The sequence below is a fragment of the Struthio camelus genome, chromosome 6 (genome assembly GCF_040807025.1).
Source record: "Struthio camelus isolate bStrCam1 chromosome 6, bStrCam1.hap1, whole genome shotgun sequence".
Taxonomy (NCBI): domain Eukaryota; kingdom Metazoa; phylum Chordata; class Aves; order Struthioniformes; family Struthionidae; genus Struthio; species Struthio camelus.
The window spans coordinates 46045808-46071382 of NC_090947.1; the positions used below are offsets into that span (position 1 = coordinate 46045808).

Consider the following 25575-nt stretch of genomic DNA (forward strand, 5'->3'; position numbering starts at 1 on the left):
CGAGGCGAGCACGGCTGCCATGGACATTTTCTGTTGCAGTGACACTGACAGCTTTATTCCTAGACACCTCAGAAGGAAGAGCACAAGTGCTGCAGGCACGTGTAAACAGGCCCCCATTGCTCTGCAGCGGCAGGTAGGACAAACAGCAAGCCGAGACACCTACCTTTTGTGAACGTATTCTTAATGCTACTAAAGCTGGGTGCATCCAACCACAACACAATGAAATACGTCTCAAACTGCTGCATGAGAAAGGAAATGTCTGGTATGAAAGCAGAAATTAGCAGAACACAACTGCAAGCGTGAAAGCAGAAGAAATGCAGCAATCCCTGAAAAATTTGCATAAAAGTGGTCACTGAAATGATAGCTATCTACTCTGAGCCAAACTAAAATAGGACAAAACCAAGAGCACACAGAAACATGAGTCTGAGATGGTGAAATGCAGAAACTCAAGTCATTCAGTAGCTTGCAGGACTGGACCTTTAATTCGTGAGGGAAAACAGCAACAACAACAACAATAACAACAATAACAATAATAATACAACCTTGAAGCCAGAATGATTTTCCACTGTATCCTAAAACGTTCCCAGCAGAAGCCAGAACATGTCTCATGGTTTTATGGAAAAAGTTCAGCAACAGCTATCATAAGGCAAGAGAGCACAGCAAAAAAACCTGAGATATTGAAAAGGTCATAAAAGAAAGGCGAGACTGGCTGGAGAACTACAACCATGGTAAAAAGCTGAATAGGTCTGAGAAATAGCAGAAGAGGCACTTTTAGGCCCTTAAAAAACAATATGAAGATGACTTATAATTACCGCTTGAGCCACAGGAGCCAAAACTTTATTTAAACGGGCAAAATTTCTGCTGTACCACAACAAGAGCAGCAGCGAGAGCCCATTGTGGGCGCCCTGCCAGTGTCCACCGACTATTACAAATTAAATAGCATGAGGTCGCGCTGCTAAAGGAGGCACGCTTTGCCATGCCTTGTGCTGCAAATACCTCAACTCACTCTATGCTGTGCTAAGTCAAGCCCAAAGATTTAGGAATCAAACTTTTCTGTCACCTCAGGTGAGTTTTCTACCTATTTACTGCTAAACTGGGGACTGGGTACCACAACTGTACCTTTCCTGCAGTTATGCAGGGTTTCGGATTCAGGGAGGGATTGCCTAGATTTGGGCGCTGGCCTAGAACAGATTAAGCAGTTAAGAACCCTTATGAGGTCAAGCAGAACAGCAATCAGCAAATTAATTAAAGTTTTGAGTTCAACACAGAACTGCATTCTTCAGAGGAGCAGCACTTCCTTCTGTAATAAACTTGAGTTGCCCTTTTTATCCACAGGGGATAAGAAGAGAAAAGGTAATCCCTCAACTCTGAGGAAATCAAGCAAACCATTAAACCTTGTAATCAGTGAAAGCACCTCCTTTCCTGAAGGTACAGAGTGCCTTTCATACAAATCACTGCCTAGCCCTGACCCTGCGAACCACATCATTATCACACTTATGGCAAATGCCAGGGGAAGAATCGCTAAGGACTGTGCACGCTGCAGGCCTGCATTCACCCCTCACCACACAAAATATTAACGAACCAACCTTCACCTCTGCTGGTGAATTATGCATGCGGTTCAGACGAGCTTTTTCTCTGGCATACTTGACAGTTTCCCCATGCGATTCAAGCAGCAAGGGGCTGGACCTCTCACCCTGGCCTACACTGCTCGCAGCAGCACTGGCTCCCGGTTTGGGAGGTGAGCTTTCCGGCGGCAGCCCCCTTTCAGGGTGTCAGTCCCCACAAGGACCACTGACTCCCGGGTCCCTGGGGAAAATCCACAAATTAAGAGATAGCAAAAGTTCTTCTCGGCTGCTGCAGCCGAGCGGCGGCAGCTCCGAAGCCTGAGGCTGAGCTCAGACAGCTGCAGCACAAACTAACCCAACTGGCGAAGAGCAGTCCAGTCTCCTTCCAGACCCCCGCTCTCACGTTACATCTAGCAACATATCAAAAACCCCCAAATCAGTATCAAAGGCTTTGAGATCTCGCTGCAGGACTACCAGACGTTGATCTTGCGAACGCTGGTGTATTAAATGGTTCTTGTGCCAGCTTCCAAACATTTCTGAAAGCATAACCCTTCTCAACTTTTAACTAGCTACGCTCAACCATGCAAAACCATGCTCTTTTCGTAAAATAGACCTTTTCTTTCCCTAATTACTTCTGAATGATCTACATCTGTGCCCATAACTATTTTTAATAGGCAAACATTTAGAAAAATGTACATCATGTTCTAAATTAGACCTCACCACTGACTTCTACAATGCTGCTAATTCTTTCCTGACCACCAGGAAAGTACCTTTCCTGTTGCTCCGTAGAGCCCTCTCGGCACAAATACAACCCATAGCGTTCACAATGAACCACAGCAGCTGGCAGAAGAGCTTTAAGCCTGACACAAAAGGCTGGTTATAAATGCAGGGCTCCATCCTCCTCAGCCAGCAAGCATCTCCCACGCTGCACTGTTGAGCAGCCCCGTTTTTATGGACCATTTCTTTCCCTGTTCACCAGCCTTCTAGCCACTCGGTGGACGTAGGGGCAACGTCACAACGGCGTTTCCCTTACAGACGCTCTACTCTGCTGCTCCGACGGTAGCTAGGAAAAAAGTACATTGTTCCCAATTGCTCTCTACAAGAGGACACGAAATGATGAAGCACCTTTCTCATTCTTTTTGATCTTCAAGCTATTTTAGTTGTACGTACGTTCTTTCCTCCCCTCACACGTCTCAGACACTTTTTTATCTTCAACGCCTGCATTTCAGCAGCCCCACAGAGCCTGCCTATTGCCCACATCCTGTTTTTGATCAGCTGCCCAGCTCATGGCCATGAAAACGTCATGTTGTAGTCATGTGTCATGTTATGGCAACCAAAGTATTTTCTCACCATCACTGGACCAGTATCATTTATTTAATGGTCTTTCTTAACCGTGTTGGGTCCCCAGCCTCAGTCAGCATGTTCACGCTGAAAACAGGTATGTAGATTCCAAGACACAGAAAAGTAACTTCCCATTCCAAAAGGAAGCGCTGCTTTGACCTTAGAGCTGAACTAATTTCCACCAGAGATGCTGCCTTAGGGAGCGGAGTTCATATACTGCTTTAAATGCTACGTCTATAAAACAAGGAGGAGGATTTAGAATGTGACCAAAACACCATGGCCAGCCCCTGCCTCTGTCTTTGGGGGTCTATATAAATCAGCTACAACAAAGGCAAAAGGAGATTTGAATTCAAAACTTGTTTCTAAGGAGTTGTCAGAGAGAAAAAACGAAACAGAACCTGATTAGACTGATATATTGTAATCCCTTTCTGCAGGTCAGCCAGCCTAGGCTCTTTCAAGACAAAGAGCTCTGAGTTTGCCCTGCTTTTCGCACAAGTCTGCAGCGCAGGTGGGCAAAGCTTTGACCTCCAGTCAAACAAGCAGGTCTAGGAATACTTGTTTCTTCTGAAATCAATTCTTGCGAAAGTCATGAGTCCAAGTGCTTCTCGACCAGAAAGAAAAAGGAGCGTTCTTGCCCCTAAGGAGCACAAGACCAGTGGTCACTCACAGTAATGTGCAATAACTGAAAATCTCCGTGTGTTTCTGTAAATGGGCGACTTCCGAACGTTGCTTTTCCCTCCATTGCTGAAGCCTGGCACAGTGAAGCGCAGGATTCTTACACCCTGCTAACCTGAACAAAGCCAAATTTAAATATTCTTCTTCAAGTTGTATTTTTCATTTGGACACCAGTCTGATAAACTTGCACGCTAGTAAAGCCCTAAAACATTATGCATACAGCTTAGGGGAAAAGAAACGTAGCCATATGAGATCATATGCTGCACAGGTCTCTGGACTAGGTACATGAATATTTGAATCTACCACGCATGTGTCAGTTAGGCACTGGCTAACTATGCTAATTTATATGACCGAACAAAGGTCCTCCTCTGATGCCGATATGTTTTCCAGTAGGTTCAGAAAATGAGAACACACCCTCATTTGCAAGTGAAAATTAACACATCTGAGGAATTCCTACTCCATTTCTTTGCAACTCTATAAACCAAGCATGAACCTTAACCTTGCTGAAATCTAAGTATTTCAAGAGGCATAGGAGCTCTGAAATGGACTCAGAACTTTGAAAGTGCAACTTTCTCAAGCATAATTTTGTAAGAATATGTAAGCAAATTATCTGAGTTAGTTATATTCTCACTAATAAATTAGGCTAGTCACTTGGCAGGAGTTACAAGATTATCTGCCTTACCAAATTGCAAAAAACGTGACTGAGTTTAAAGCTCCTTTTAAAGTATCAAATCTGTTTGTTCTCTTTGTGGCATTAGGATAACCTTCACCAGATTTCCTGGTTATTGTGCCCACTTGGACACCCACATATCTGCCTTTACCTCCAATTTATGCCAGTAAAAATAATCTCTATTTTTCTTTCAGCTGCTTTTATTGGCAAAGAAAAGTAAAACTATATCTTGAGTCAGCAAATCACAGCCAAAAAACCTGATTTCTAGAAATGAGCTCCAATGAGGAAACTCAAGGAAGAGTCCAGACCGGAACTCAAAACACCCTCCAGTTTGGGCTGGCAGATCTGGTTTGGCTCCATTCAAATGTCAGACCAAAAGGCCACATCCAGGCCCAAGTGCTGCAGTTTGAGCCTACAGGGAGAGTGGCTCAAGCCTCTGAACTTCAGGTGGTTATTTTCAGCAGAGTGAAAGTAACATAATTCCTATACGTAAAAATGGAGCAAGAATCTCAGGATTTCCTGCAAGCTCTTTTGGAGAACTGCTCCAAAGATTACAATCTATTTAATCCTTTTAAGAAAAATTACAGAAGCCAATACAAATTCTGTTGGCTTAGCAATATTTATTAAATAGAGAAGTATTGGGAACAGGTTGTTTTTATTTTGGGTTCATCTCTGAGGGAAGTTACTGGTTTTATTTTGAGGTTTCTGAGGAAATCCTGCCATAGTAGTCGTATCTGAATTGTAAATAACTCTTTTCAGTCAAAAGACAGGCGAGTCACACAAGACATGCAGCTAAATGCATTTTAAATTAATTTAAAGTCTTTCAATTGTATTTGGAAAACACAATTAGCTTACTTGGTCTGAACTAATAATCTATTTGTATTTTGTCTGATGAGGACATAAAATGTCTCCCTTTTTCACCTTTATACCCATACTTACTCAATCATTTAATATAAACTATCAGTTTAATCTTCACTGCCCAAAATCTCTATTCTTGAAGAAATGTAAACAGTTAACTATCTTTTTTTTTCTGAACAGTCCAAATACCAGTACTGGTGTTTCCTGCAGTCTCTCAAACTGCAGAAGGAACAGTTCTGCAAAGACTTTCCCAGAGTAAGATCCAAACTTTTCATTACTTCCAAAGGCAAACCAAATCCTGTTAGCCCCTGCAGAACAACCATCTGAGATTACTTCTTTAAACTTATAGAGATCAAATTCATTTGACCTGCATATTTCGATCATTCTGTGCCCACAAGCATCTTCTTCTCCAGTCTGCTAAAATTCTGGTAAACCTATTTGACTGCAATAATCTCAAGGGCTGATGGGTGAAGACATCAAACACGTAAATGACCTGTTACTGAGTTGACCATACACACCGTACTGAAGAAACTGACTGCTTCTAAGAAGCCTGGTAAGAATTGCAGGAAAAAGTTACGTGACTTGGTTAGGGCACTGCAGAACTTAGGCTGACAAAACAGCATCATGAAGCAGAAAATACACAAAAGACCACATCCCTGTTTCATGATCTCTCTTCTGCCCTTTGACTATATTCTGTTTTCTATTTCAGTCAGTCGTTGCCACTAGATTATTCTTTTTTCTTCCATTCCAAACTAATCAAATCTACTCTAGCACTTCTCCCCCTTTTTCTCCTCTACATCATCCTTTTGTTGGAGATTACAAGTCTTTTCACACATCCGCCCAACGTTTTTGGTGTTCTCTATTTCAGTTGTCTTCATTTGTCATTGCTGTTGAATAAAAGGGCAGCAGTAATGATAACAAAGCTAACACCTCCCTGATGCTTGCTGCACAAGAAAACCACTTCCACCCTTCCGCTATGCTAAGCCTGCAGCTGTACAGCTGGGGAACATGTCTCATCTATATACCTCTTTTCATCCAAAACTCACAAGCTAGCCAAATTTCTGAGAACCACAGATCAACACTTCTCTCGTATTTTAAGATTACCACTTTCTTCTCTCCCCTCCCACCAAATCAACAGCACTTTAGGTTTTTTCGTCACTAATAGGCATTGTTTAAATGAAAGCTTCCATGAGTGATGGCAGCCAGTGTTCCTTTCATCCAGACAAACAGACCTGGTTTTTGGAACCAGGTCAGTGCAACATGAGCACAGACAGTGGGGTCTGAATGGATGAACAGAGCAGAAGAGCTCTGGGACTCTTCTATGTGTTCAAGAGTGATCATTCTATTCCACATTCCCTGCAATGATAAAGGCTTACCATGACATGTGATACCAGCTATATGCAACGGATCAGATCACAGCTGATAAAACAGGAACTATAGATTACTGGATGGTTTATAATATGGTTACTAAGAGAAGAGAAAGTGATGACAATCTAGTTTACTTTGCGAATGTCTTTTCATCCTTTAAGCATGGCTGACTGGGGGAAACTGATCACTACTTTAATGACTGGAAAGCCAATTTTAGACTTTGCAGTTTTTTTCTGAAACAAGCAACGAGCCTACGTGTCTTCGAGCCATCGCAGTTCCTAAGAATAATGGACTTCCACTAAGAGCAGCTCCGCAGTGAAACACCTGGTGCTGAGCCTGACAGCCACACTGTGCACGTACCTGAGGGGAAAGGGTCCCTTCAGACTAGCTCTAGCCTGGTCCCACGTGCCGAATGCCCGCAGGGCTGGCACATCCTCCAGCTGGGTTTCATCTGACAGGAATCCATTTCAGGCACTCCATGACCAGAAGCAGGGCATAACTGGGTGACTCCCTTCAGAAGTGTGCTCCTCATCCACTCTAACACACCCCCGTGAATCACACACAGTTACCGCTCTCTTTTCACAATATTGCTCTCTGGGGGGTCTCTCCTCATATGCTCCGTATCCCATCCTGTTTCTAACGGGACTTTGTCATTTGCCTACAACTTCAGTAACAGGAAATAAATAGCTATAACTTTTGCATACAATTAAAAACTGTTATTAACACTAAATATGCTGATGAAGTTTTGCAAAGGTTCTTCACATTTCAGAGTTAGCCATTTTTCATGATAATGAAGAGGTCCACAGTGTGCTGTGATTAATAATAATTAAGAAAAAAAAAAAAACACAGCATTTTAAATATCATCGGTCCTGTTGTAAGGTTGTGTGAGGAGAGGAAAAAAAAATGCATCTGCTATGTGTTTCTGGGTGAGATGCTGCACTCGGTCTCAGGCCACACCGTAGGCTTACTTGCAGAGTCCCAGACATCAAAGATGACATGTATGATGTCAGACCCGACTTTCTTCCTCTTCCACTGCTCGGTGAAGGCCTGGAATGAATTTCAAAAGATGCTTCCGGACACTTGATCTCCTACTTTTCCGTGGGAGGGTCCCAAAATTGTTAGGGCAGCTGCTTCCCTCCCACAAGGGAGACATGGACCCACTGCTGGCCAGGCTGATGCTTCTGTTCCTCCTCAGGGAAGACCTCCCCACAGCACTGTCATTGTCCCTGGGGAAGAAGCAATCATCATCCATGCTCGACTGACGGCTCAGGCTTTCTGCAGCAGAATCATCAAATGCACTGCTCTGGTAGAAGCTATCCTCACTGTCCACTGTCATTGAACTCAGGCGGCTTTTAGAGCTGCTTTCACTGGAGAAGCGAGGCTTAATTGGAAAGACTGGTCCTGGCATGTTAGAGCTACCAAATAAATTAGCCTCTTCCAACTCCAGAGAATCCAGAAGAACATTGTCATTCACTTCCCCTAGAAACAGATGTCAAAGAACAGCATTATGTAATGGAGTTTGTTCAAGGTTAGAGGGCAGGAAGTCCATTTAAGCAAAGATCACCTACAGCTTAGCACTGCCCTTCTTGAAACGGCATTGAAGAGAGAGGAGGCCGATATTTTTTCCCTGTTTACTTAGCTGATGTCATCAGTTTTATCTCATACAGATTTCCTCCTTCCCCCAGTCTTCCTTACTGCAATTTGGTGACATCTCTTCCAGCCGGGGGTATGAGGAAGGGTTCTGCAGCATTTTAACACCGAGGTTAAAACCTGGGACTATCGTTCCCAGCACCTCATCTCAGGCAGCAGCCTCTTTTCCTTCGTGGCGAGCTGTGTTTCTCGAGCGTGCAGTGCTCCCTACCTCTAGCTTCCCCCTGTATGTAGAATTAAAGTTGTTCCCTAGGCAAGCCACAAATAAGAGGTTTTTTGTTTAGTTTTGTTTCTAAGTCTGAAAAAAGAAATTGGAGGGGAAAAAAAACCCATTCTAAGCCACACCAACTCTTCCTAGAACTACTGCAAAAGACCCTGTGGTCTGCATTAGTCAAGTCGCATATAAATTCATTTATCCCTGAGGAAAAAACTTGCCCAGTGGTCAGCCCAGTGCCCTCATTTACAAGGGAAAGAGAAAGAAAATGAAAATCAGATGAAAAAATGTTTTTTTACTGAGCAGACAGATTTTCCACAGAAGGACTCATAGCAGTCCTGTGGTTTTCTAAGCGGAAATGAAGACTTACCATGCAGCAAACGTTGTTCCTGTAAGTGCAAAGATTGGAACTCCACCCATTTTTGCCTCAGAGTTTGCTGTGAAGGATAAAGAGAGCTATTTGTCATTCACACACTCTCACAGAAATGTAAAGAAAATGGCATATTCAAAAATACATTTCATCTAGAGGAAACAGCTGTCTGCCTCTGCTTTTACCAGTAGGACTAAGAGAATTTTCTTGGAGTTCAGCGAATGACTTCCAGAAAACATAGTTCTATTACCTTCCTGGGTGCTTTGGTCGGAGTACTTTACACGTGTGATTTGAAAAAGTAAAAGGCTTGAATTCTGGAAAGCGTGCCGCTTATATTCAGTGACTAAACTGAGAAAAGAGATTTTATTCCAGAGCTCAACACAGCTGATGTCTTTCTGAAACCTGTCTGCAATCGTACAGCTGGCCAGCCGTGAACAGGGCCACCCTTGCCTTTTTTCCTGGTTCTGGCAGGAGCAACGCGTATGGCATCATAGTTAAGAACACGTCACACTATTTTTCCCTATACCTACAAGTATTGGCATACCATTCTAATGCTCAGGAACACAAATAATGTTTTCTCTATTTCAGGTCAATTTTTGATATAACAACTATACAGTTGCACCGCTGATTCAAAAAAAAGCTGAAAGTTTATCTTGAGATGGTTGCACTGGGTACTTCCTCAATAACGTGCATGAGCTCAGTGTACCTCACACACAGCCAGATAGAGTGGCAAATCATTTACTCATGCATGCGAACTGACAGGACTAAGCTCATATGGACAGTTTCCCATCTTTCCTCTTTTCCACATCGAAGAAAAATCAAGCAAAAAAATGAAAGCCACACACCAGCTCCAGGATGGTAAAGCACAAGGATATCCTGCAAGCAGAGTCTGATGCAAAAGTCCTTGGCACCAAGGCACAGACTAAGCAGCAATCCCCATAGCAGAAAGACGGGGTAAACACAGAGTTTTTTCCTGTGGCTCACTGTTTACTAAACAGCACAGGAGCACTAGAAAATAAGCCTTTTCATATCTGCTCTTCCCAGTGAATCACTTTCTAGTGAACATTAGGCATTATAGCCAAATGCAGATGTCTGGGGCATTGGTTCTGAAAGGCACAGAGGTCAGCTGGACAGCATTTGCCACGTGAGATGTACGGCTGTACTTCCAGCTTCCCCACAAGAGTCATTCATACACCGCTGAGGCGATCTCACCTGTAGAAGGGAGCAACGGCAGCTTCTAAGGAGGGCCTGAGACTTCATTCTACTTCACAGCGCTCACTCTTGGGTAGCTACCACCAGACAGCCCAACAACTGGCGGCTGCCTCCACCCCCTCCAATGCAGCATACCTAGTCCCAGAAGAGACTCCACCTTTTAGCTGCTGCTGTCCTGCTCTGCCCTCTGAATCTGTATACAGAACTACATTGGTTTGGGAGGACGGTCACCGCCTTCTAAGGTCAAAATTGCATCTGTCGTGTACAGACGCCACATTATACTCAGAGCAGATGAAGGGAGAAGGTAGTCTGGAGAAGTTAGCTCTTAGGAGCTCTACACAGAGGGTTGAATAAACTGATTTTTTTTTAGAAATTTATAACTTGACTAAATCTAGGAAATTGTAGGCAAAAAGTGTTATGTTTGGGGAGCTGTGCAAAGATTTTCTTTATTCCCAACCAGCCCCAACCAAAAGAGCAATCACCTAGTTATGGCTTCTCCCTAATTAAATCTTAATAGCAGCTGGACTTTCAAAATAGCTGATGCATGCATATCCACTTGCTGCTGCCAAGACACCCATTCAACCGAAACGACTACCACGAGGGCAGCAGCGCACTTTAGTTACAGTGTACTCTTACGTGCTGTTCTGGTTCATACTGTATCTGCAGAACAGACCACATTTATGAAATGATTCATCAAAAACACAACAGTTCTTAGTACTTATGAGCATGCTACTGTCTAGCTGCAGTTACACGGGTTTGCAGCAACTGAACACACCCTTCAGTAAAACCTCAGATAGATGGCATTTTTACATGTATAAACAAAATTAGGTTCTTTCCACTGTACCCACATTAATGTGAAAGTGCAGGGCTAGGTCATCACCCATATTTTATTCTGTAACAACACTTTTTGCAGAGGTTTGACACTTCTGGGAAACAACTGCTTTTTAAATAACTCCCTTCCTGAAATCAGAGGATACAATACAGCAGATCTGGGGTTTATAAATTGCCTGGAAAGGGCGAGGATTGGCTTGCTTCTGTTGACTTTACCAGTTCTTCCGACAGATTTCCTAAAGGACCACACCAAAAGGCTAGTCGTGGAGCACTGGATGGGGCCTGGACGGACGCCACCCAGTGAAGCAAGCGAGAGGGCAGCAACGGGGGGAAAGCTGGCTATTCTCCTTGTTCTCATGAACAAGACCAGAAGCATTGCAGCAAAAACAAAAGTGAGCTGCTTCACACATCAGAAGAGTCAGCCTGTTTCAACCAGTGCTTTGTGCTCTCACAATGATGTGCACAGGTAGCACAACCCACAGCAACTTCACAGTGTTTCCTTTGAGTGTCAGTACTTCTCAAAGCTTTTATTTCTGGCAGATCTATCAGACAACTTACCCTGGTCTGCACGGCTAATGATCTGCAGTGGCATTCATGGCTGCCAACACAATAATCCACTGCTGCGTTCTCATTAATCACAGCGATGAAATGCCTGGCTCTGACGTTTGATTTGTTTCTAGCTGTTTCTGAACTAGATGTCCGGCCGGTCCGCGTGCTTAGCTGCCCTAATCGCCACTCTCATTACCACTCCAGCGTCCAGGGCACCCCGAGGTCACGGTCACGTGGCACCTCCGCACGGTGCGAGCAGTGTAGTTGGACACGGCAGCGCTCCCACCACGTCCTAGCTCACTAAATCCCCTTGCACAAAGGAGCAGAGCAGGACCATGCCATCTGCACTGTGCATGAGAGCACTTTCTCCCAGATCCAAACACCGAAACAACAGTGCCAGTATTACTATGGTGCTGCAGTGCTGCACCTAATAGTGAAAGATCCCTTTCTCTGGGGGTTTAAAAAAAAAAAAAAAAGCCTGAAAAGAAAAGGAGATGAAGAAGTATCTTTGCTCCAGGTCAGCAGAAAAATTTGGGAACAGCACACAGACAGGTTAATTCAGTAGCTTCTCAGGTAGCCAGCTGCCTCCCAGAGCCTACGCTTCCCTTCGCTCCTCTTCGCCGAAGGGACGCCCAGTCTTACTGCAGCTAAGGCTCTTCGGCACTTCAAAAACTTACTGCCTCACTGACATAAAATATGAAGTCATACAAAAGTCATAGCTCCTTCACAGTGAGAGGGTAGAGAGGCACAAACCTGTCTCACTTACACAAGTCTAAATCTACAGTACATTCACTTACTCTTCATTAAATCAATCCTACAGTTTTCTAACATCTCTCAGAGAGACCAAGAAACCTCAAGGTTAAAGGCAGATCATCTAGCTGTGGGAAAGGAAAATTTTAGTATTTCCAGCTGTGGAAAGCTGAGAGCATCCCACAGCCTATTGGTTAATTTTACCTCCAGCAGAGAGAAAATAACAGTCAGCTGTGGAGCAGTAACATCTGAAATCATTCCAGCTCTTTCCAAAAGGATTCTCCATAACTCAGGTGAGTTTAACGAGTTTTGGAGTACAAACTGAGTCCCTATGTGTCTCACCATGGTCTCCCAGTACTTCTTGGATTATCCTTGCCCATCTTTTAGAGTGAAATGACTTTGAGCATAACACTGCTTTTGTAGTCATTGTCCTAAGTATTCTTTCCTCACCATCCAGCTCTCACAAGCACCATTTATGTTTTCTATGTTACCAATGTCATGCAGCAAATTACAACTTCCTGAGCTGTATTCTCATACAGCAAACCAAATTAAACAAACATTGATTGAAACACGCTAAGTACTACAAAATAAAATTCCCCCCATGGCAGAACTTATATTTTATGGGCAACGGCACATATGGCAAACCTTGTTCCCCATGCTCAGCTCTGACAAGCCTAACTCATTTGTCATGAGGCTTACTCTAGCTGGATTAATTTTAATGCACTTTAGAACGTATTGCACTCTTGTGAGGAAGGTTTTGGCACAGAATTGCTGTAAGGAAATAAAACCCCACTCAGCTCAACAGAGTCACAGCTTTGCAAAGCCCCGGACTTTGCACATGGCAGCGTAACCAGATGGTTGTCTGCAGCAATACAGAGAGCAGCTCCAGAGGATCTGCGCTGAAAAGTCTTGTTCCAGAACTCAATTGCCTCAGTCTTCATTAGGGAGAACAGAAATTTTATAAGTCAGGGGTGTTGCCGGCACGGTTTCTTTAATCATTCTGAATTCTGCTTATGAAAGCTGGTCTTTGATTTTTCTGAATACAGAATATATTAAAATACACTGTTCTGTTTTTACAGAAAGAAAACTGCCTACCAACTGGGCACAGCTAGAAAAGAAATATTCGGTGACGTTGTTCGAGTATTTATCTTGCAGGTACTTTAAAGTCAAGTTAGTTGAACACAAATTATTTTTTCCTGGAAAAATACAAGTTGCCAAAATGAAGGTGTCTGCAGGAAAGGGCTGTTCCCATTAATCTTAGGATTTTATATTTTGGGGAAAAAACTATTCAAAATTGTGCAGACACCATGTTTTGACATTTTCAAAATCATTCTTAAACCTATTCTTTACTTAAAATGTTAGTTAATTTTTAATTTGAGAAAAGATAAAAAGAAGTCAAAGTTATCAAAATGATTTTTTTATTAACCTCATTAAAAAGAAACCTATGAAATTTTCTCAGGCTTGAGAATTTTTTTTTTTCCTAAATTAGGGCAGGGAAAAATCTCTGAAAGCTCGGGACCTCTGGCAGGATATAAAAAAACACTCTGACTTCTACAGAAAATGCCAAAGTTTCTGTGGCAGGACCCCTTCCAGCCCCACAGTTTAAAACCTGTGGGTTGCCTGTGTCATTGTTCATGGGTTTTCAGGGAGAACTGGACTTTCCACGTTGCTTTCCCTGAGCTCTGACGCTCGCAGCTCCAAAGCAAGACAATGGGTCTAACTCGTTTTCATTTTTCAGGGCTTTAAAGCAGATGGCGAAGGTCACGGACAGTTATGTGAGGAGATGGGGCCCCTAACGAGGCAAAGGGGGTTCTGAAGCAGTGCACCCTTCTTAAATACCTAGTCTTTATTTTTCTTGCTCGCAGTCTCAAACTAGTTACCAAACACGGGGATGGAAAAGTCTCTTACTTGCAGAGCTCCTCTCCAAAGCCAGCCAGAAAAAGCAGGTGGCCTGGGCCAGCCTTCCCGCGCAGCGCGAGGTGTGCTCACCCCCGGGCATCTCTGCCGCTGCAGACGGACGGGCCGTGCTCTCTGCAGCCCTCCGCTCTTCAGCGTTAGCCTAACTGATCTCTTGTCTTAATGTGGAATACAACTTCAGTCTGCAACAGCCTGGAGTCAGACTAGAGAGCCTTAACTAGGCCGAAACTCTGTGCAACCGCTATTGTAGCATCACAGTACTCTAGCGGGGAGGAAATCCCTACGTTTTCTCTTGCACCTCTCACGGACGTGTCCCGGATCAGCCTGGCTGGCGGGCAGGCGGGGGGCGCGGGGCTCAGGTCGGCGCCCCGGCAGCCTGTTCCCCCGTCCAGCATCGCCCACGCTCGGTGATGCAGGGTGGCCTTTCCCCTCAGCAAACAGGCTCTGCCCCGTCCGCTCGCGCAGTGCTCTCTGAGAGGTGTCCCCGCTCAGATCATTAGGACATAACAGCTTTGGAAAGAGATACCAGAATCACCCTCTGAAGGAGTACCACGACCTGTGGGGTTAGTACTGACAACAGGGAGGACTGGCAAGGCAGTAAGCAGGCATGTCTGCTATCCCTGCTTCTCTGCAGGTAAATCTATCTTCAGGAGTGTCAGACTAATGCTTTTAACAACTGATGCAGAACAGACCTCTTGCATTTGAAAACAGATTAATTATATTACCTTCAACAACTGCAGCTTAGTTTCAAGTTCCATTTTCCTCAAATACATGGCCCCATTGACAGTCTCTAACCTGTGTAAAGAACAAACATTTTCAGTACTGAAGCACACGGAAGCTATTTAAATGTTTTCAGTTCTGCTATTACAGCTAGCATTTCCCCTGCAGAAATGCCCAACGCCTAGGTGATGCACGGATAGCCTCATCGGCACAGTTGCTCTCCAGAAAAGCGTACTTTCTACAATGCTCAGTGACCTATGAAAGGTTGGAATACACCCCAATATAGTTAACAACTCTCTTCAGTTGACTGCCTTCAGCAAAAGCATTATTTGTGTAAGGTAAGTCAAACTGCTTTGGAAATTTCCAAACATGAGCGTGTGGACAAGACAAAAGAGAGGAGGAGAAAATACCGGGCTAATTTCCAAAAATGAGTCAGCAGATGAAGGGGAATCTCAAGAGCCAAGCAGAAAGGGAGGAGTGGCGCGACATTCTTGGCCAGCTGATATTCTTATACGTGTTCTGCGACAGACACAGCCAAGGAGTCAACCCCAGACCACAGCCCTGGGACAGGAAGCATTGGGGCCTGTATATGCAAAATGCCCTCGAAGAACCTGCAGCTTCATCCCTACCGTAGTTCCAAGAGCAACTCCACTCTCGCTACCTATCTGCAGCATCTCTATGATTTCCTCCCTCTTCCTTAAACTTTCACTTCAAAATAAGAGCAATGCAACTATGCAACCAAAATACATCTGGCCTTTTATATTTGAGACAGCATAAGGATTACTGGTTAGCAAGAGAAGATTTCTTGTCTTCCAGTGGGAGAGATTATTAAGCCAAAAACAGTTGGAAGAACAGATGCCTACCTTAAATAATTCCCTGAAGATTTTATCAGGTCTACTATTTGCTTGTGACTAAAACCATCAGTGCTCATTCCATTGATGTTGGCAAGGATATCACCTGTTAAAGTTAAACACAGGCTAAAATCAGCATCTTCAGCATGTGGCTTCCAGTTAGTTTTATAGAGAATGTGGAAGGAGGAAAAGTAAAATAAAGCCACCCAAAGAAGTAAAACATGAATAGTTACCAGTCTGAAGGCCAGAAAGATGGGCAGGACTTTCTTCTTGAATTTTGCAGACACAAGTACATACCTCCAGGGAGTAATCATTTTGGTGTGGAAATCTAATAGTCTGTAAATACCAAAGTGGCAATGTCACCAATATAAAAGCCACTAAAACATTTAAAAATTAAAATACTATGATATAGCCTAATTCGATTTCATGGTCCTTTTACACTTTTTTTAAATGACAAGACTGTGATGTGCAGGCTACATTACCATAAAAATGAGAACGCCAAATGTTTATAACTTAACAGTTAGAAATTGAACTCTTATGACAGAGAACAGCAGACACTAAAACTGACTGCCTGAAAGATTCTTGTACGTTGTTTTTGCAAAATGCAGTTTTAAAGCAAGTTGGTTATTCATTACCAAAAACTCAGTAACTACAATTAAGAATATCATCTATCAGCATGGATTACTTTTTGGCTCATACTACAATTGGAATGATACTTCAGGTTCCCAGTCACAACATAGTCGAGTATGACTCAGGCTGTTCAAAAGATTGATTCCTACTCAGTGTAAATGGTGTGTAAATCATGAGATGTTGCACGATAGATCAGTTAATCAGGATGACTGAAAAGCAAGAGGAGTTGAACCCACTTTTGCTCTTCTGGTCTCTTAAACTCATTATCTACATGTCCCTCCCTCGCCTCCCTTGAAAGAAGTGCTTTTTATTCTTGACTTATAATTTAAAATATACATTAAATAATTCTGTGTAAAATCTATCACCTGATTATCAACTCTGACACGTATTTAAAAATAGGGAAAAGTAGGAGATGCAACCTGGCTAGATTTGTAACACTTGCAAAGGCAGGAAATGTCCATTTGTTTATACGAAAACATCAGTATTTAACCACATTCTCCTACTAACAGTCATGACTGAAGCTGAAGTTCCTGAAAACCTAAGATAGCCAAATCTACCTCAGATATAAGAAGTCATGTTAGATTCCCGTATTTTCCCAGTCAACGTGGAACAAATAGGGATGAAGACCCAGGATGACTTCAGAGCTTATGTGGCCAAAGTGATTTCAGACTTAGCCTAAGAGTAAAACTTTCAGCTGAACTAAGAATGCCAAGTGAAGCATGACAATATTGAAGGACACACCACTGTATGTTCAAAACAGCAGGTCACACTTGGCTTTTTTCACCCTATTTCAAACTAGTAGGTCTCACCTACTGAAAGTTTAGGCCAGCTTGAGTGACAATAACTACACAAGTAGGATGGGATCCATCACACCTAACTTAAGCCACCTGAAAGGAGGTATCTAGTCATCTAGCTTTAAGTTCTCACCACAGTCACCAGAGTGAGGCTTTTTTTTCCGAAGTACGATTAATGTCCACCTCAGATAGGCAGGATGGACTTCCTTCTCTGTTCACCTTCCTATCTTCACGAACAGTGAAAGATTAGGCAATTATTAAAGAGTGGATGCCTAACTTGTAGGTGGCTAAAATGAAGGGAGAGACACACTGCTCTGAGTCTCTGATCTGCAAACATCTAGGCAGATATGGAGTTGCATTACACCAGTCTTACTTTCAGACTCCAGTTCATAAATGGGAAGTACTAGAAGAACTAGTAAAATGAGAGGAACTCTGGCATTCGGTAGACGCAGAGTATCACATCCTCTTACTCCGGTTTGCCTAAGCGTAAATCATAGTAATGACATTATGACTTCTAAATAATGGATTATCCTTAATACCAGAAAAATACTGCCTGGACTTTCTAGTGACATACTCAGAATGAATGTACATTCAGGAAGAAAATATGCCAAGAACAATTATTTTTAACCAGAATGTCACATATAATGAAAATCTGCCCTAGCAATTTATACAAAAGCCCAATAATGACTCAAAATTATCTTCACTTCTGCAAGCTCTCTACTATTAATGAGCTGAACACTTATACACTCATTAGTCACAGAATCAAATTTGAAAAAGTTAAGCTTTTCCTAATATGCTAATTCCACTGAAAATACCATTTTCCCTTTGTGCACAGATATAAGTAAATGCTTTAAAGATCCACTGCAGAAACAGTAGGTAAAATAGAAGGGGCAGTGTGGAAGATTCTCTTTCCCGCATTAGCAGGATGGAAACAGCTCCTTCTTTCATAAAACTGGTTAATATCTTGGCTAAAATATCTAGTGCTTCCTCAAGAATATTTCAAAATATGCTATTCATATATTCTACTACTATTATCCATGTTGTTTATATCATACTGTTAGCTATTTCGTAAAGGTGTAACCATCCTGTCTTTGTAATTAGACAGCAGATAAAGAATACATATGCATAAACAAATGGTAGAGAGCTGGTATGTACTGGATTCCAGCTCATTCCACCTGTCATTTAGGAGGAGTCCTCTGACCTTTTTTTATAACCAGTTAGTCATGAAAACAACATCATTTTATTCCTATAGTGATCCGATCAAAGTGTGGAAACTGACACAAGCATATTTTATAGTATTGATGTTGCTGGAAAGGAAAGAGTCTAATAGCATCCAGGTATAGTAGCTGTCAAAGCTCAACCCTGTAAAAGGAGATTTTAGCAGGCCTGCTGGTCTAGAACGTACTTCTGTGAAAAAAAAATCTATAGAACTAAAATCTATAATTACTGGTTCTCCCGATAATATTTTATTTTTCCTGTCTGATGATTTACTGACTTCTATAGGCAGCACAGAATTTATGATTTACTCAAAAAAAGACAAGCTTAGCAGTTATTTATTAAAAAAATACAAGTACGGTACAGCTACTTCTAAAATACATAGCTGTGTTTATTTTCAAGGCAACAGTAAAACTTCACTATAAGGTATTTTTTGGAGAGAGTTTTTTGACCTATACGCGTATGAAAATATTTTTGCGTGTTATTCTTTCACAAAATATTCAAGCATTCGTAATACTTTGATTATAGTGCTGGATTCTACGTTTTCTTTTGACGCTTTGGAAGACTGCCTGTAAGAGGCAGACAGAGACATTAAGGCTGTAGAGCACTGACGCTGAAGTCAGGTGGTAGAAGTCTGCCTGGATCATAGGATATCATAGCACCTCTTATCGCAAAACTGATCTTATTGTAAACAACCTCTAACAACTCCATTCAGCAAAAAAGCACTGTGAAAAGCATTTTATACTAAATACATACAGAGTCTACAAATGGAATCTAACGGGAATAGATAACGCTACTTAATATTCATATCCTACCACCATCTTCATTTTGGGGTTTGAGTTTTTTGTTTGTTTTGGGTGAGAGGGGTGATAACACCAAGGATTTAAAAGCAGTCTTATAACAGTAAGGCTGCACTTAAGGTTGTAAGAAGGTGTTGCCATTACAAGGTTCATATCTGGTTTTAGACAAGATTTCTCCTAAGTTCAGCGCTCTGGCTTCTGACAAGACCAGAAATTCTGGTTTGTGACCTTCCCTATGAAAAAAATCCCTTGAAATCCATCATATTTCTGTATTATTATTGTAAGCACTTCAAACTTCATGATGAACTGATAGATCTCTTTCCCTGCCCAATGCAGCTTTAGCCTAATGTTGACCAAGGATAATTTTGAGGATGTGGCACTTAAAGAGTTTCTGCCATATTTTATTTTCAAATGACTCCACTCATCTTTTAAGTCCTACCTGAATTTCAAATCCAAATGTCTCTTTATCTTCTTTCAAGATAGCGACTACGTGTCTGTAAGAAAAATATACAGAATTCCATGTAAACACCAAGGTGCCGCACTTCTTGCACTCTGTTTATTTGTAATGAAAATGATCCTGTCCCGTTTGTTGCCATTGCCTGTGCTAGCAGACTTATCACTGTGCATTCACTCAAACATTACAGTTCATTTCCCTTTCCTTATTCAAACTGAATTTTAAAATGTCACCCGTATTTTCCAGGTACTGGGTACCAGCCAACTTCCACTCTCTGCCTTGCTTCATTATCCCACTAGGGCTGTTAAACTGTAAGATTTCCAAGACACATATTTCATAGGAAAATCTGTTCTAAATATTTACCCTTTAATATCTACAGAAAAATGTAAGTAACAGTGATTATTATAAAAGAAGATCTTCATACCTTTGTGGCCCAGAGGAGTCCCCCAAGGAACTGGATCTGGCTAAAGCAAGCTGGAATCAGAAATCAGAGTGCAAAAAGGTCAGTCGGTTCACGATTCTCAGAGGTGTACAACCAAGACCGGCAAGTTAGAGAAAATCGCAGGGCTTGGAGTCCTGACAGCCAAGCTCACATTTAACAGATCACTTCACACCTTTGTTCGCCAAGAACTTCCATCCTTAGGAGAACGGGCTAGCTATCCTGCTGGAGGATCTGAGGGCTGTGTGAAAAGACTTGAGATGCAAAGAGAATGAGATGAACAATACTTGGTGCTTTTTCCCCCTTTAGCTAATGCTTATGCACCTGCTGAACTCTAGTCCTAATGAGCTCAATACGGCATCAGTCCGCTCGCTCTGTCACCCTGACGCTCCGCATCTGGCATGGACAGAGGGATAAGGTCATCCCAGGTCGGTAAAACTTGTATTTCACCTCCTAACTTCTCAACTGCAACGGCTGGGCAACGACGCTGCCGTAAACGTGGGCCATGCTGTTACTGCAGCCCCGTCTCCCGCGGTACTGAAACAGCGGGGAGAGCAAGGAGAGGGTGTTTGAGGAGGACGTGATGAGTCAGTGCATCCCACTGTCTCTGTGTTGTGCCATCACCGCCTGCTGTTTGATCAATAGTGGTTTCTGTCCCTTAGTAACAGAAGGTTTGGAGCTAGCTTGCGCTAAAACAACCTCTCCCTTAGTTCATTTACACCTCCAGAAACCCGCATGGCTCCTGGAAGGCAAAAGTTCGACACTTCATTGAAGGAAAGAAGACCAGAAAAAGAGACTCCCTTCGAGGACTAGGGGCCTGCCTTTCCTCCCAGCACCAGCCCCCCCGGCTCAGTTCTGAACTGTTTTTCAGAAACCTGATGGATTACATAGGACCAGTACAAAAGCACCTGTGAAACTATCCACCCCAAGAGCAAACTAGTAGGGGTGAATTAGAAGAAAGCACTCCCCATTTTGCTGAGCCACCTGCAGGTTTATTAAAACGGAAGCAGGTATGGTACAAAGAAACTATAAACAAATAGGACATAACTTGAAATACAGAATGTCACTTATTTTAAATCCACAAATCCAGGAATCCAATGAAAAATTAAACTTCCAGAGCATCAGGAACAGAAGCTAAATAAAGGACTGCAGGACAATTCACAATCATTTTGAAAGCCATCTTTTAAATGCTGGTAGCAAGCTCCACTAAGCAAAGGTAGACAGTAACAAATAGACTAATGATCCTTATGCACTCCTACCATTCCATGCAAGACATGGAAAAGGTATACCCTTTTCTACTCAAGAAAATATTTTCCCAGTGCAGTCCCTTAGTTCTGCTGTTCTTTTCCAAATGAATTAAAGAGTAATTTTATGTAGTAACAGATTTGATGTCAGCTCCCATGCAGGACATTTTGTTGGTACTGGTGCAAGACAACATTTGTGGAATTGGTGTTTATTTTTATTATATGGGAAATTAAACCCTGGAAAATGCAATACATCAGCTCTTTCATTTTTCCTAATCTTTTAAATATAAAATTGGGGCACTTCAAAGTGTTTGCTCTAACACTACAGAGCAAAAATAAGCGGGTACTCTGAGCACATTGTGATATTGCTTCAGTTGAACGCCGCCACAAAATGTTTAGGCATCCTCCCTGGAAAACAGTAATGCAGTACTGATTCAAACTGTTTTTGAAAAAACTGGCCGCCTGCTGACTATCTAATATTTTCTGTAATAAGGTAATAACAGGGAGCTGAGCTACCACCAGTCAATATAAAATGAAGCAGTGCAAGGCTTTTTTGTGCAGGGGGTGATAATTTGACATCTTAACAATTAGCTTTCAGAAACTCAAGAACACCTTCTTCAGAAGTGGAGAGAAATCTGTAAGCATAAGCAACTTGGCTGACAGATCCTTGTAGTGAGATCAGCTGAAGGATCTTGAGGCAGGAAGGTGCTATCTAGGGTGGCGAAAGAGGCTGCTGTGAAAAAAGCATGAGTACAAGTGGCAAATTTGAGGTTGAATCCCCAGAAAATCTTTCTGACAGCAAAACTGCTTGGAGCATAGAACTCTTCCCAGAGAACTGCTGGAGATTTAATTTCTTAGGGACTTTGGAAAATGGAAAGACAAGAGGCACGGCCTTTGAGAAAATCCCTGCATTCGACAGAGCATCTGAGGCAGACATCCAATTGGTCCTTGCAATGTCCATGAACCTGTTACCTTATTTTGCATGATTTCCAAAAAAAAAAAAAAAAAAAAAGGGCGGTCCTTTGCTTTCACATGTGAGAAAGAATATTCACTCTTTCCTAATAGCCTTCCTTTATTGCAATGCACTATAAAAAACAAGGGACCTGAGCCATGCAGACTGGACTATCTGCTCTGTGCTCAGCAGATCCTACGCCATGGACTGCAGATGGGCTAGTTTATCCTGAGGGGTGCAGGCAATTATATCCTTTTAAAAGGGAGAGAGGCATAATTTAGGCACAAGTCACCTGGGGCATCTTTCAAATGCGTGGTGACCTTTCAAAATCCTAACGCAAGTTATCACCCAAGATTTTGAAGGCCAGGGATTGCCATGATTTCAGTTAACACTGTAAGTATTATTTATGCAGTGCCAAAATCATGTTTCTGTTATGCTAAGACCTTTACTTCTTTGGTAGTTTTCCCCTTAAAAATCTGTGGGCATTTATAAACTTAATACCTTTCATTGCTATCAGAAAAGGTAGTAAGCACACACAAACTAAGATAACCGCAGATATTTATCTCTGCAGTTGCTTGTGGCAGCTGCACAGCATTTCCAAGAGCATACTTGCACGGTCACGACCATGAGTATTTGGGAATACTCCTCGGGGCAAGGTAGAGCTGTGCCCAAAGAGGACTCTGAAAAAAGCCAGGATCAGTATTAAACATTGATTCTTCCCACTGAACTACAAATGAGGAATTACATTATCACTAATATGTTTGTAGAGTTAGTCAATATAATAAAACATTTCTCAGGCTCCAGCAATGTAAAATCATGCCGCAGTGTGACCACCTATACAAACATCCTATTTATAAATATGCATTTACATGGGGAGAGAAAAGGAGCGAGAGCTGACATGCATAATAACAAACCGCATATAAGGCGAAAGAACTAACGCTACATATAAATATAAATGATACATATACATCTAAGCTGATCAGCATCTGCAGAACTCCTGGATTAGGCAAGCTCTTCGCAGAGCGGTTCTCATGCCTGATGTACATATGTTGCAATCTATTTTTAACAAACGTGGCCACGTCACAACCATTATCGTAAGTTTATCTCTGAACCAGGAATGATTGCCACACAAATTGTTTCTCTATCACAACCAGTTGTTACTAAATGCAATTCAGCAACGGCATCCCCAAGTTTTGTCTGGTTCTGGCTTTGTGTTACCCTCCTAGATTTTTTGTCTGGTTCTGGCTTTGTGTTACCCTCCTAGATTTGTACAAAAAGAAGGATGAAGTGCACTTCTGTTACTGCATAAAGCAAAGCCTGAAGTGCACAAATACTACGTACAAGTTTTCTGTCTGATAATAATTTATTTGAAGTGTTGCAAACATTTTCTATTTAGGCTGCTTCCTGCTAGACAAATAGACAGAAGTCAGAACTGCTTAGCTGACAATTTATAGCAAGAGCAAAAGAGAGTTTTGTTGGAATCCAAACAACAGAAACTTGCTGCCTTCTGAGTGAAAAGCAAAGACAAAAGGGACAACCAACCTAGCAACATTACTTGTAGCAAAATACTTCAAAATCCAGATGGAAATAACTCATGATAGGTGCTTTCTATCAGAGTTGCAGAGCACATGAAAGTCCAAAGAGGCCACTGTACTGAAGTAAATGCAAGTTTAAAGGAAGACGCAGATAACAAGAGCCTCTTCTGACTCACAGCACAGCTCTAAATTGAGAAGAAGTACAGCCTGGACAGGAACTCAACTGCAAAAGCACTTCGTGTTCAGAAGTCCCCTAAAGGTAGAACTCCTCTTACACACACTTGTTTCACCAAACTTGCCACGCTATGGTTGTTTTAAAGATTTCACTATAAGCCAAAAAATATGCTGAGCTAAATGCAATACACCCCACACAAATCCTTCTTACAAACTGAAATCAAGCAAGAGTTGACTCTGGCCTGTTAGATTAAGTGTTCTAAAGGGTTAAAATCACTTTAAAAACTCTGCAGTTTCCACCTATACCTGCAAATGGAGAAAAATAATTAGGTCCCCTGTCAGAAATGAGCCTTACAGAAGCTTAAAAACAAAACACATACCTGCTTGCGTCCCCGGGGTAAAGTCCCCACTGTATTTGCCAGGGTCTGAATTCTTTTACTGTCCATCTGCGAACCACACGCTGGTTCCCCGCACGGTGCGTAAGCTGAGTTGACACTGAATCCTACAAAACTGGCATTGTGATTTTGCTGAATGAGCCTTCTTAAAGACATGTTGGTGGAAGGTCATTTAAAAAAGCATTGCTAAATACTGCGGCATGACTGACGAAACTAAAACATACTCTCCTCTCTGAGCAATCAAAAAGTATGAAAACGGAAAGAAAACCATGTGACTTGTGGTTTAGGTGCATATTACATAAATCTTGCAGATCACCAGTGCTACTCAGTATGGTTTATGCTCATAGGAGAGTTAAGCATTAGGCTTGGCAATTAAAGAAATCTGCTTATTTTTCCATTCCTACACACAAGCACAATTCTCATTAAACAGTTGCTACTTTTCTGTAATAATTTGTGTTTAAAGCACTATTTGCCTTAGAAACTTGCCTGCATTCAAGTTGACCATTCTTTTACTTGCTCAGCGCCCCTTGCATTGCTCAAATTACTTTTTGGCAGGGACGGAAACAATAATGCTTTCATTGGATATTCATTTCAATTCATGACCTCCCAGTCGTGGTGAAGTAAGAACTGGAGGCTACAACCTGAAAGCACAAGCTGGAAAGGCTGCTCTGCCCTTGCCGTGCGACGCTGTTAGAAGAGCATTTGCATTTTGGTGCTAAGAAGCAATGACTTAACCAGCGAATTACGTTTGAGAGCAAACAGAAATGTAAATACAGGCCCTGAAGGCCTCAGCAGAGCCCAGGGACTAGTACAGCGCCAGGGAGAGCCTACGCTGAGTGTTACCTGAGGCCCTTCCCTGCTGGCTGGTCCTTGCTGGCTGGCAGTCAGGGCCAAAGGATCGCCGCCGGGGTGGCAGGCAGGCAGAGGGAAAGGTAGAAACGCGGCGCCAGCCTGGGCTGCCCGCGCCCGGGCGCCAGCGGCCAGGCAGAAGGGGGCGGCGGACAACCAGTTCCAGAAACGCCCCAGATGCCCATATTTCCTGACCTGCTGTCTGGCAACCACGTTGTGCAAACACACAAAGGCGTTGGCCCTGCAGCTCCCCCCCTGCCCCCCAACTAAGTGTTTGTTTTGTGCATCTCACGTGGTACAAAACTGAGACGATATCCAGTCAGCCAAAAAATTCCTACGGAGGAATAATGCTGTCAACTCTTTGTCACACCAAAGGGAACCGGGGATCTCACCCAATTTCGCATAGGCACAGATTCACTTGTATGGCTACCTGAAGGTTTAAAATCCGATTTTATGCTGGGTTCCTCTCTTAGAAAGGTTTTTGTGCCAGGAGCCAACAAATTTGAGAGGACTCATTCAACTTCGTTTTGAAATCTGGGGCTTTTCCTTCCAG

The 25575-nt window shown here is 42.6% G+C and overlaps 1 protein-coding gene across 1 annotated transcript; it reads right to left on the reverse strand.

Moving 5' to 3' along the window:
- Window positions 1–458: 458 nt before the first annotated feature.
- CYTIP (cytohesin 1 interacting protein) lies at window positions 459–24810 on the reverse strand. Its single transcript, XM_009666521.2, has 8 exons — window positions 24159–24810; window positions 19859–19908; window positions 19420–19474; window positions 15775–15877; window positions 15554–15647; window positions 14696–14765; window positions 8712–8778; window positions 459–7956 (listed from the first exon to the last, which is right to left on the reverse strand). Exons 1-8 carry the CDS (start codon window positions 24327–24329, stop codon window positions 7484–7486), a joined length of 1083 nt encoding a protein of 360 aa, XP_009664816.1. The 5' UTR covers window positions 24330–24810; the 3' UTR covers window positions 459–7483.
- Window positions 24811–25575: the final 765 nt, after the last annotated feature.